At 41.6% G+C, this 13020-nt stretch overlaps 4 protein-coding genes across 4 annotated transcripts; 3 read left to right on the forward strand and 1 right to left on the reverse strand.

Moving 5' to 3' along the window:
* Positions 1–482: 482 nt before the first annotated feature.
* Positions 483–3606, reverse strand: LOC114204152 (histone H2B type 1-C/E/F/G/I). The gene has a single exon (XM_028097338.2). It carries the CDS (start codon positions 3567–3569, stop codon positions 3189–3191), a length of 381 nt encoding a protein of 126 aa, XP_027953139.1. The 5' UTR covers positions 3570–3606; the 3' UTR covers positions 483–3188.
* Positions 3607–3875: 269 nt separating this feature from the next.
* On the forward strand, positions 3876–4366 carry LOC148164175 (histone H2A type 1-B). The gene has a single exon (XM_088024154.1). The coding sequence runs from the start codon at positions 3901–3903 to the stop codon at positions 4291–4293; it is 393 nt and encodes a 130-aa protein (XP_087880280.1). The 5' UTR covers positions 3876–3900; the 3' UTR covers positions 4294–4366.
* A 775-nt stretch (positions 4367–5141) lies between these two features.
* LOC148164176 (histone H3.1) lies at positions 5142–5637 on the forward strand. Its single transcript, XM_088024153.1, has one exon. The coding sequence runs from the start codon at positions 5163–5165 to the stop codon at positions 5571–5573; it is 411 nt and encodes a 136-aa protein (XP_087880279.1). The 5' UTR covers positions 5142–5162; the 3' UTR covers positions 5574–5637.
* A 4651-nt stretch (positions 5638–10288) lies between these two features.
* On the forward strand, positions 10289–10627 carry LOC114212502 (histone H4). The gene has a single exon (XM_088024156.1). It carries the CDS (start codon positions 10313–10315, stop codon positions 10622–10624), a length of 312 nt encoding a protein of 103 aa, XP_087880282.1. The 5' UTR covers positions 10289–10312; the 3' UTR covers positions 10625–10627.
* Positions 10628–13020: the final 2393 nt, after the last annotated feature.

The raw sequence follows: 13020 nt of genomic DNA on the forward strand, positions 1-13020 counted from the left end.
TAGTAGTGGGAACAAGCCAATGCATGAAAATTGAAAAACAAACATCACTGACTCCAAGATGTGGTCATTTAATTGTAATGAGAATTTCCCCAAGGCTTGTTTAATGAAATGTGAGACCACTGGCAAAATTCCACATTAAGTAATGATGCTGGCAGTCCAAGATAGAAACTCCTTTTAAGGATATTTTGGTGCCTCTCCCTTAAAATTAGTATTTTCCTCCAGGGTGGATTTTAAATCAGCTTATTTCTGTCCTGGTCAACAAAAGTTATTTTTAAATTAAAAAAAATTAATATGGGGCCTCCTGGGTGGCTCAGTGGGTTAAGCATCTGCCTTTGGCTCAGGTCATAATCCCAGGGTCCTGGGATCGAGCCCCCTGTCGGGCTCCAGCAGGGAGCCTGTTTCTCCCTCTGCCCTTCACCCTGCTCTGATAAATAAATAAATAAATAAATAAATAAATAGATAAATAAATAAATAAATAAAATCTTTAAAAAATTTTTCATATGTCGTTCTAGTAACACTACCACTGCCCTAGCATAGGCAGACATAGATAATAATGGTGATGGAAATTTACACTTTTCTCCTTGTAATTAGAAATGTACTTAAAGTTATAAACTGCCATGAATGGTATGCCACATGAATTAAATGCTAAGGATGAACATACAGAATATTTTTAGGGGTTCAACCCAGGTAGGAAAAAAGTAAAACTATTTTATATTCTTGTATAATTTCTTCCATGAATAACAAACTTTCTACTCCCCACACAACACAAATGCGGGCGCACACACACACAAAACAACATACACAAAGAACATATACATCTTCAAACAAAACAAAAACAACAAGGAAAGAAATGTAAAAGAATGAAATCTAACAATACCAGGAAACTGTATATGAGAGCTTCTGTTGTTATAGTCAATTTTTGCTTTATGTATTCCCAGAAGTAAACAAGGTATGTATGACCTTTCCCAGAGTACAAGAACACCCTGAAAGTATATATGGTAGTGCATCCATTTATTCTTCCCGCTTGTAGAACAGGAAGTATATAGCTTTCTATCAAATTCTAAAAACACTGTGACCTATGGTGCTAGGCAGAAAAATACCATCACGATTATCTTTAACTCCGAACCTCTACGGGTCTGTGAATATGTTAGGTTCCATGACAGAGGGCAATTAATGTTGCAGATGGTAGTAAGATTGCAAATCACCTGATTTTTTAAAAGAGAGATTATCCTGGATTATCCAAGTGAACCCAGTATAATCACATGGATACTTAAAATTGGATGAGGGAACCTGAGTCCAGAACCAGAGAGATAACAGCCCGAGGCTTTGGCCAGAGATGGCTGGCCTTGAAAACTGAGAAAAGGGGCCCTGAGCCAAGGAACGAGGATAGCTGATAGGAGCTGGAAAGGGCAGACAAACAGATTTCTTTTGATAGACCCCAGAGAAGAATGCAGATTTCCTGACACGTGAGATCCATGCCCAAATGCTGATCTACAGAATTATGAAATTATAAATTTTTACTGATATAAGCCACTAAATTTGTGATAACCTGTCAGACCAGCAATAGGAAATTAATACCCCCCCATAGCTTAAGAATTGATTCTGTATTCATTGAGGTTAAGATTACAACTACACATATATATAAATTTAAATGTATACTTATTATCAGAATTGTTATAGATGCGTGTAAATTCTTCCTAAATATTGCAGGCTCCCATAATGTTGAAGGTTCTCTAATTTTGAGAGCAGCATTTTACGTTTCCTTTCTTCCTGGTGTTTAGGATGTCTGGATTTAAGAGCAGCAATTCTAATTTCATGGAGTAACACTTGCTCCACTCGTTGTAGTATTATTACTTCTGATTATAACTCTACTTCAAAAAGCTTGCATTTATTATATATGAAATATGGGAGAAATGGAAAACTTTGCCTCATAATGTTCATAAAAACCTTCTGAATTGTAAATTCCTCTAAAATGTGTATTTTTATTATAAATTATTGCATTTTGTTTTCACAAGTGTCCATAGTTTATTTTAATTATTTATTACTTAGTAATATTTAGTAATAGCCTCATTTTATAAAGTGAGGCACAGTGGGTGTGAGAACCAAAGCTCATTTACATGGCAGAACCTTCGCACCAAAGTCTTCTCTTTCAAAGGTGTCTGGATAGAATTCAAAGACACTTCACATCAAGTAGATTTGTCAACACTTTAGTATTTTTACATAGATCATCTCCTCTCTCCAGCACTAAGCTACATACCTCTTTTCTTGGTGCATTCCTTGTTCAGCTTTCCTTACGTGTCCTGAGTCAGCCAAGAAGAAAGGCTTGGTTAGGCTAGGAGAGGAAACCCCACATTCCATAGGACTGCCGCTGCCCTCAAATTCAATTCACTTCTATATCCTGGAATACTTCCCCTGCCTGGGAGAACTGATGGTGGTAAACCTGAGACTGTTAGTCCCTTGAAAGCAAAGAAAATATCTTACATGATTATCAAAGTGCCTGATGGAAAGAGGAAATGCAATAAACAAATGCTTTCAAATGTAAAGTAGTCGTGGCCCTTATTTAAAACAATGGAGCTTGGAGCCATGCATCTCTCAGGAAAATGGAAAAGTATTGATTTTTACAAATATAATTTAATTAAAAGCTACCCAGGTTTTTCAGCCAAAACTGAGGTATCCCAGAGACAATTGAAGGCAAAAGTAGGGGCTTGGGGCACAAAGAAAAGAAAAAGTTATACAACCTGTAAATTTGGAAGAGGCCAGGTGGAATTCAGGCTGACAACTTAGGAGGGACAGGAATGGAAACATTTCTGGGAGCGTAGAAATCAGAGGGTGGTGGAACTAATTGCTACTGGCAGGATACAAGACCTAGGGGTAGGGAGAGAACAGGGGCACCTTCTAACTCCTTTCCAGCTTCCATAGCATTCTGTAGACTGAAATGGAAATTGAATGTGTGCAAAGTTCCAGGCCCTGTAACATGGACAAGAGAGACTAGAAGTTTTGAAGCAGAAAAAGACGTACGTGCTTTTACTACGCGGGTGGGCATCGGTTGTTTCTCCTATAAAAGGCCGGTCTTCAAACAAATTCAATGTCAAAAGTATACTTAACGTTACAACTCTTTGGATGAAAATATAGGTGGCTCTGAAAAGAGCCTTTGGGTTAGATTAGCTGAAGACGCTTACTTGGCAAGTTCACTTGGAGCTGGTGTACTTGGTGACGGCCTTGGTGCCCTCGGACACGGCGTGCTTGGCCAGCTCCCCGGGCAGCAGCAGGCGCACGGCCGTCTGGATCTCCCGGGACGTGATGGTCGAGCGCTTGTTGTAATGCGCCAGGCGGGACGCCTCGCCCGCGATGCGCTCGAAGATGTCGTTGACGAACGAGTTCATGATGCCCATGGCCTTGGACGAGATGCCGGTGTCGGGGTGCACCTGCTTCAGCACCTTGTACACGTACACCGAGTAGCTCTCCTTGCGGCTGCGCTTGCGCTTCTTGCCGTCCTTCTTCTGCGCCTTGGTCACCGCCTTCTTGGAGCCCTTCTTCGGGGCCGGAGCCGACTTGGCGGGTTCGGGCATCTCGACTACCAACAGTTCGATTGACAAAGCAAATAAAAATCCTAAGATGTCCGCCTACATCCAGAGTCTCCTCTTTTATAGGCCATCTATGCAAATAAGGTATGCAAGAATATCCGAATCTGATTTGATAATGAATTAGTGACGGGGAATATGTAAATTTGAGTGCGTCATATCTGCTTTCTTATTGGTGGGATTGCCAAACGATGACCTTAACCAATCCCAACTCGAGTTTTCCACTTCCATCCAGCACTATAACTGGCATCTTTCTGCAGCTCGCAGGACATTTCTTTTCTCTCTTTCTGTGGGTTTTGGCTCTCAGATATCACTCGCTATGTCAGGTCGCGGCAAACAAGGCGGCAAGGCTCGCGCCAAGGCCAAGACGCGCTCGTCGCGGGCCGGCCTGCAGTTCCCGGTGGGCCGAGTCCACCGCCTGCTCCGCAAGGGCAACTACTCGGAGCGGGTCGGGGCCGGCGCGCCCGTGTACCTGGCGGCCGTGCTCGAGTACCTGACGGCCGAGATCCTGGAGCTGGCGGGCAACGCGGCGCGCGACAACAAGAAGACGCGCATCATCCCGCGCCACCTGCAGCTGGCCATCCGCAACGACGAGGAGCTCAACAAGCTGCTGGGCCGCGTCACCATCGCGCAGGGCGGCGTCCTGCCCAACATCCAGGCCGTGCTGCTGCCCAAGAAGACCGAGAGCCACCACAAGGCCAAGGGAAAGTGAAATGTTTGCAAAACCAACAGTCCCTCTTGAAAATCAAAGGCTCTTTTAAGAGCCACCCAAATTTTCTGGAAAGCGCTGAAATACTTAAAAACCATAGGTGACGTGTTAAGTCTTAGCCATTTGACTACACGCAAATCTTGTTACACGTAACCTGCTTTAAAGTTTACTATTTTAAAAATTGGGTAACTCCTCCCGTTCTTGCCACAGTGTTCATTTCCAATTAAAATGTTACTTACGTCTCCTATGGTATAAAATTAGATTCATGAAACAAATTACATAAAACGTTTGCAAATGCACAATTACAATTACATGACTTGGGGATGTAAGCTATGTAAATGACAGAATTATAGTAATTGAGACCAAAATATCAACACGTTGAGACTGTTTAATATACAAGTGTACAGTTTACATACAAATGTACGTAATTACATATATACTATATTCAAACTTGCGGTCAGAAAGTCTTAAAACGTATGAAAGAAATGAGAGAACAAAGGAGAGATACCTGACCAATCACATGTCATGGCGGGCTGTTTAAATTTTATGGCAGCCTGCATTCTTACTAAAAATTATTTTACCTATTCGTTTTTGCCTTTTCACAAAAAAGCAATGAATGAAGTACACTCACATCAACTCTAAATGAAATCTCGTTTTTATGAACTCAATTTCAAGTAAACTAGGAGTAAATATAAAGAAATACATTTTGATTCTATATTCAAATCTTAGTGGAAATCCAATCATTTCTCGCGAAAGCAACCGGAGAGCCAATTAGATCACAGCGCGGGACCTACGAACCAGACTGGTCTATAAATACCGTCAGAACCGACAACTTGGTACTCTCCAGTCCGTTTCCTCTTCTGTTGTTTGTCATGGCTCGCACGAAGCAGACGGCCCGCAAGTCGACCGGCGGCAAGGCCCCGCGCAAGCAGCTGGCCACCAAGGCGGCCCGCAAGAGCGCGCCGGCCACCGGCGGCGTCAAGAAGCCGCACCGCTACCGGCCCGGCACGGTGGCCCTGCGCGAGATCCGGCGCTACCAGAAGTCCACCGAGCTGCTGATCCGCAAGCTGCCGTTCCAGCGGCTGGTGCGCGAGATCGCGCAGGACTTCAAGACCGACCTGCGCTTCCAGAGCTCGGCCGTCATGGCCCTGCAGGAGGCGTGCGAGGCCTACCTGGTGGGGCTCTTCGAGGACACCAACCTGTGCGCCATCCACGCCAAGCGCGTCACCATCATGCCCAAGGACATCCAGCTGGCGCGCCGCATCCGCGGGGAGAGGGCATAATCCAAGGCTATTTTCTCTGGACTTTGAAAAAGGCTCTTTTCAGAGCCACCTACTTTATCAAAAAGTGTTGTAATGCTTTCCTTACATCTCCCTTAGTGAGAGTCTTCTCTTTCAAGTAATACTCAAGCCATATTAGATGCATGCAGTGAGTTTTATAACAATCTTGTTTGGATTCATAGTAATTGTGTGTAAGGTTACATAATCCATCGCTTAATTTTAGAAAGATACTCACCTGATAGGATGTCTTTCAAACTCTAGCTGTTTGATAAGGGCACAGAATGGCTTTTAGATATTAAAAGATAGGAACTTCCCTATTTACCGGCAGCCTTCTATCCTTTTGCAGTGTGAAAGAAAAGGGCAATACTGTTAGCACTAGAGTCAAAGTCTAGGTGAATCAAGTGAAATGCATAGTTTTTTAATGGGTCTCCAATCCACTGGGTTAGGCCTCAGTAGCTTAAAAAGCAAATACAAACCTGATTTCTTTTCACATGGAGAAATTGTTTTTCATGCCCTTACATTATGCCCTATCAAAGTATAAAATTCGAAATAATAAGCCAAGTCTCATATAGTGAGTTTTTCCAATATATAAGTCATCAATAAGGGACGATCAGGAAGATAAGCCTAGTACAAAGGAGTATAGGACATTATCAAGACTATCGATAGTCCAAGAAAGTGAAGGAAACACAATATTCCTCTTTGACATAAAAATCTGGGGTTCAAGGCAGTTAAGCAACAATCACAGGAAAAGCTCCCTCCACCCTTCCTGCTTTCTGCCCTAAGGCAAGATATAAAGGCTATTCTGGAGACCTCTAGAATCTTAACAGCCCAGAGAGACACCAGAGGAATCAGCAAACAAACCTTCCTGTTTCCTCCCATATATTCACCTTCCCAGGATTTTCAGTCCTTAAAAGCCTAAAACTGCCTTCTTTTGTCCTGTCACTTCTCACTGTATCTATTTTTCTTTTTCAAGATGCTGTATAAGCTGCAGTTCTAAGGTACCTCTTTGAATTCGCTGGGTTTCTCCCAGGTGTCTATGAAATATACGTTAATAAACATCTGATTGTTTTTCTCTTGCTAATTTGTGTTTTGTAACAGAGGCCCCAGCCAAGAACCAAAATGAATGGAGGGAAAATTTCCCTCCCCTACAAAAGACTGAAATAAAACCAAAAGAGCAAATTTAGATAAAAGAGGGTTATTGTCCTATGGCACAATTACAACCTCTAGATAATCTTTTCTACTGACATAATTTCCATCTCCAACAGACAAAACTCACTGAAATTATCAACATCCTACGAATTATCTAAATCGTCATAGATTTTTCTTAGACACTAGACCCTAGACCCTAATAAATAGTCAAACAGAAGCACATTCTCTTGAAATAAGTTAAAAAAACACTTGGACAGGCCTTTCAGACTGTGCTCAATATGACCACGGAAAGAAATGCAGTCTATCCCTTTACGTCAACCTGATATTTAGGTATTTCTTAACAGGTTTCAGAGCTGTCCTAGTCTGTAACCAAAGTCTTTTTCCCTTGGCCTCAGTGACCCCATGCCTGATGAAGAATCTACTTTCCCATCTGCACTTTCAAACTTCCTGCTCATCAGTGATGATTTGAAGTGCCACAGAGGGACTAGTGTTGAATTTCCCAGGCCTAAAGAAGTAGAGAGGACCAGCAGCTTTATGACACCCTGTTTATCTCCAATCAAGTCAAAGTCATGTAATATCACTTGTTTACCTTTTTTCAAAAAGGTGAAATTACCATTCAGAATATAGAAGACAAACATGTGACAAAGAGTTTACTTAAACCATCATTGACTGAAAAAGGTAAAATGCTCTGATCGGTTCAAAGAATATTTAAGAGATTAGGGTACCTATAAACAATTTAATGCAGAAATATTGCAGTAGGATTGTTGAATGAGGTTAAAACAAAATTAATAATGTCCAAGAGGCCATAAATCTTTGGAGAGAGAGAGCGTTCCTCCCAACAGAAATTATTTGCATCTCTACCAAATAAACCCCTGCTAAATTTGTTACTTTCAGTCAAGCGTCAGTGAGATGATCAAAGTCCATTGTCCTACTATATTTGTGTGGTCTTTAGCATTTTATGATATATTAAACATCATGGCCCATTCTTTTTTCTTTACTTCCAAATCTCAGATAATGTGTCTCATACTGTGAACCTTTGCTGGAAAAAAATACAAACATAGAACCTGCAAGATAAATTTCTATGAAACTTCATGATGTGACTCCTTGACATTCTCATTATACCCATTAATCAAATAGTAGACACTGTAACTTTGTTTCTAGACTCCAAAGTAATGGACTTGATTTTCTTATCTGTCTCTCTTGGTCTTTACCCAGATTCTAGAAAGAGTAAACCATTCTCTAAGCTCTCCCTTCCATGAGATGCTTTTGTACTTCCACAGTGATTAATTTGCTTATTTTTTTTTAATACCAGAATATATAGTCTCTTGTACAGAGGCTTAAGCTCTTTTGGACTATAATTGGGTTAGTAAACATTTTTGGATGCTCTCTCTCAACAAAACATACTTTCTGAAAAAAAACATTAGCACAGAATTTCAGCAAGTCTCCGTCTCCTGACACCCCGCCCTTGAAGAATTCTAAGGTCAACAATTTTTCTAGCTATCCATCTTTTCTTGCTTTGATGAGTAATGTTTCCTTTGACAAGCCTCCCTTTGTTCCCTAATGTCATTTTGTTATTTTTTTTTAATTTTTGTACAATGCTTCATTTGAGTTTGGTGCCAGTCTCTGTAACTGGGTTTCTTAGAAATATAGATGGCCCTTAAACAAAGGTTAGGGGCACCAATCCCTTGCACAGTTGAAAATCCAGGTATAACAGTTGACCCCCCAAAACTTAACTTCTAATAGCCTACGGTTGAACAGAAGCCTTACTGATAACATAAACAGTTGATAAATAAATATTTTGTATATGATATGTATTAAATACTGTATTCGTATAATAAAGTCAGCTAGGGACAAAAATATGTTATTAAGAAAATCATAGAGAAGAGATAACACATTTACCATTCTGTATTGTGTTTACCAAAAACAATCTACATATACGTGGGCCCATGGAGTTCAAAGCCCTGTTTTTCAAGGGTCAACTTTACACTGAATGTCCACAATATCCCAAAACCCATGACAGCAAAGTTTGGTAAGAAATCAAGTAACAGAGAGAGGAAATGAAGAATCCTGGAGCAGTGCCACCTATAAGAAATAATGCAAAACACATATGTAATTTAAAAATTTCCAGTAACCACATTGTAAAAAGTGAAAGGATGCAATTATTTTAATAGTATATTTGATATAATTCAAAATGTCCAAAATATTTTTGTTTCAATATGTAATCAATACAAAGACATTAGTAATGCAATATTTACATGCCTTTTTTCATCCTACATCCTCTAAATTGGGTATCTATTTCATTCAATCTGTACTAAATTTTTATTGTAAAAAACTTGATTTGCATTTCAATACCATAAAATTTACTGTTGAAAAATTGAGTTCACATGCCCAAGTTCTTCAAACATACCCCAAACATTGCTATAACTGGACAGAGTAATAGCTTTTAAATTTAAATATTTTTATTAAATAAAATTAAAAATTCAGTCCCTCACAGCATCAACTATATTCCCAATGTTCAAAAGTGGGTCCAGATCACTTTTATCACACAATGCAATCCTAGAAGGAATTGTGTTTTTGGTGTGAAGGTGGTGGTAAATTGGGAGAGTATATAAATTTGAATGTAACCAGGTAAATTTAGCACTGACCCCTAAACTCAAAGATTTGCACTTACAAAGATATAGAGCTTACAAAAAAATAAAAAATAAAAACTGAACATAAATCCAGATTGCAAAATACCAGACTGAGAGATTTAAGAATATCAGGAAGGAAGTCAGTCCCCGGGGTAGGAGACTGCATTTCCACAGGCAAAGTCGTTATCACTGTGTTCAACACTTGACCTAAGATTTACCCTTTGATTTTCAAACCATTTTTGTGATTTTGGGATTAACACTTCCATTCTACAGAGGAACAAACTAAAGTGAAATTGAGAGAACACAAGTCACAAAACAGGCCCTGGACCCTAGAAGGTGAAGGGTAGGGAGGGTCCAGGGCTCAAGCAACAGACAGGGACCTCCGAGGAAAAAGTACCCCACCAGGAAGACGCGCGTCCGTGTCCCACCGGGGACGTGAGTTCTTTCCTCCCTCCGTGAGACCATCTTGCCAACATCACTATTCTACCTTGACTTAAAGTGTACAAAAATACTTCAAGAGGAGGAGAGAAGCGAAACACTCGACTACATTTCAGATATACGTTTAATATTCAAAGCCAGGGGTAATTTCGTCAACGACTTGCCCACGCTGCGTAAGGATGCTAATGTTTCAAACCTGAGAAACAGATACTAGGTTGGTAGATGCCATTATTTCAGTCCCTTGAAAAGCAGAGAATTTTTCTTACACGCCCTTAAACAGAGCTTGTCTCAGACAATTCAGGGAAGGAACAGGGAGGGACCCGGGCCGTGGGCCCTCGGCCCCACCGGACGCACAGCCTGGCCCGCAGCGGTGGGCGGGGAAAATCCGCTGCCTCCCCCGCCCCTCCCCCACCAGCCCAGCCTCCTTCTTGGTTCTCAATTAGGTCCGCCACAGGGCTATAAATAAAAAGATCGGTATCCTGTCAAACCAAATCGGTCAACGGCATCTTTTTTTTCTCGGTGAGGATGTCTGGCCGCGGCAAGGGCGGAAAGGGCCTTGGCAAAGGCGGCGCCAAGCGCCACCGCAAGGTGCTGCGCGACAACATCCAGGGCATCACCAAGCCCGCCATCCGGCGGCTGGCCCGGCGCGGCGGCGTCAAGCGCATCTCCGGCCTCATCTACGAGGAGACCCGCGGGGTGCTCAAAGTGTTCCTGGAGAACGTGATCCGGGACGCCGTCACCTACACGGAGCACGCCAAGCGCAAGACGGTCACGGCCATGGACGTGGTCTACGCGCTCAAGCGCCAGGGCCGCACCCTCTACGGCTTCGGGGGCTGAGACTGCCCACAGATTCGATTTTGGTGAAAAATCCTAAAAGGTCCTTTTCAGGGCCACACTCATTCATTTGAAAGAGCCGGGGACATTGGTGTATAATGGTCTTTTTCACTTTTCTCAGGAACAGGAACTCCAGAATGTTCTCTGGTCTCAATTCAAGTGTATATACTATAACTTAATCCTGTTCGCTGCTACTGGAAAGCACTAAATGTTAAAGCAAGGTTGTTAAAGGTTTAGTACTAGGCTTTGCCAACATAAGACTTTCTAGCTTTTAAGTGGTCCCATACTATTTAATTAGCAATTGCTTCTGATTTTTAAGAATTTCCTTGGCATGATTTGGCAATCCCAATGACCTTCACACACTAATAGGTTAGGTTTTTAAAATATATAGTTACTATTTTCTGGAAGTAAAGTGAATACTGAAAAAATTATGTAATCCTTTTATTATTAGCCTATTTAACTCAAAAAAAATGCTATTGAGTTTGGTCAGATCAACCAGTAGTTGTCTAACTAGAGAAAGGATTCAGTGAGAAGCTCAGATTGAGCTCCAATGAAGGCACCTAGGAGCAGGCCTAGGTGGCACATGGGTACTTTTCTCCCCCATAAAGCATTTATATTTGGATTATGTAAACTGATGACCAATAAAGTATTTTTAAGCCACAAAGATTTGGGGGTTTGTTACACTGTGTCACACATATTCCCTGATATTCTATAATAAAAGCAACAATGTTAATTCATCTCACAAACCCTCTGGTTTGTCAGCTTTAAAGTCAGAAAGGGAGGTACACAGACTTCTAGCCCTGTGCTGGGACTCAGCCACACAATGTTTTCTCATGTGTCAGTACTTGCAAAGGAAAGGAGGGAGAAGCATCCTCCAAAATAATAACCAGGCAAATTATGTTCAGTGTCTTGGCTTCAAGACAGTCACTGGCAGTAGCCTATTTAAAAGCACTTCAAGGGCGCCTGGGTGGCTCAGTCGGTTAAGCGACTGCCTTCGGCTCAGGTCATGATCCTGGAGTCCTGGGATCGAGTCCCGCATCGGACTCCCCACTCGGGGGGAGTCTGCTTCTCCTTCTGTCCCTCCCCCATCTCATGCTCTCTCTGTCTCATTCTTTCTCTCTCAAATAAATAAAATCTTTAAAAAAATAAAATAAAAGCACTTCAAGGTATTTGTAGCCTTTCTCCTTACCTCTTAGCACCGATTCCTGCCTTCGGGCAAACTGAACCAAAGTAACGTAGGGGCAAGGGGAAGGAGGGAAGTTATTTTAGTCAACTTCCTTTGGGTTCTTAGATGGCTTTTATTTTTCCTGATGGGTCCTGTAATGATGGTCTCTAGGGAGGTCCCCAGGGTCCCCTCCTGGTGTTCACCCTTCTGTGATCTAGCCCCTTGAGTGTGGACATGACCTGTGACTGCTGAGGTGATGAGATTTAATTTTCTGTATATAATCATGTTACCTACCATGTTAAGTATGTTAGGTAACATGTGTCTGCCTCAACTCTTACATGCTGACTTTGACAGACCAAGTATCCATGCTGGCAGGCCCAAATGACAAGAAACTGAGGGAGGGGGCTCTTTAGGAAGTGAGGGAGGCCTCCAACTAACAGCCTACAAGCCTTTCAACCAATAGCCAGCAAGAAAGAAAATGGAATTCTCAGCCCCACAACCGCAAACAAATTCAGCCACCCAGTGAGCTCAGAAGATGATATTTCACCAGTCAAGCATCCAAGAGTCCTCTATCCTAGCTAACATCTCAATAGCATCCTTATATAGGACTCGGCTACACCTTGCCCAGATCCACAGAAACTGTCACATAATACATGTGGGTTATTTGAGGCTAGTAAATTCAAGGTCATCTGTTAGGCAGCAATAGAAAACTAATACAGTTAGCCAACACACTTAGCATCTTCAGCAGTCCATGTTGCATCTAAAATAACAGATATGAAGAACTGAAACTGCAATCTTTATCTAATGGAAGACATATTTAAAAAAGGGAAAGGGGGGCCCTATAGTGGGAACATTCCCTTTCACTACTATGTAACCCTTCATACATATCCCCAACAGTGAAGTGGCACATACGTCCATCCATCACACCTTGCAGGTCTCCCTGATATCAAGCCTATAAACCCTGGTCTGGACTCAACAATACATCTAAGTCATTTTACTTTTGGCAGCAAGAAAACAAACGGTCAACTTTTAAATAATTTACACATGAAACCTCCTGGTTTCCATCCATATCTTGTGTGATCCCTGCATACCTAGATCTTTTTTTACTCTTGTTTTTTTCATTTTATTCTTTTTTTTTTTCTGTCTAAATGAATACAGAAGGAAAAACTGAGGGGAAGAAAAACAAAAAATAAAAAGTAGGTCAAAATTAGGGTTTCAGAAACCAACTCAACAC

Source organism: Eumetopias jubatus, unplaced genomic scaffold (assembly GCF_037043125.1).
Source record: "Eumetopias jubatus isolate StellerSeaLion01/CBP00866 unplaced genomic scaffold, mEumJub1_p1.0 scaffold_6, whole genome shotgun sequence".
NCBI lineage: Eukaryota > Metazoa > Chordata > Mammalia > Carnivora > Otariidae > Eumetopias > Eumetopias jubatus.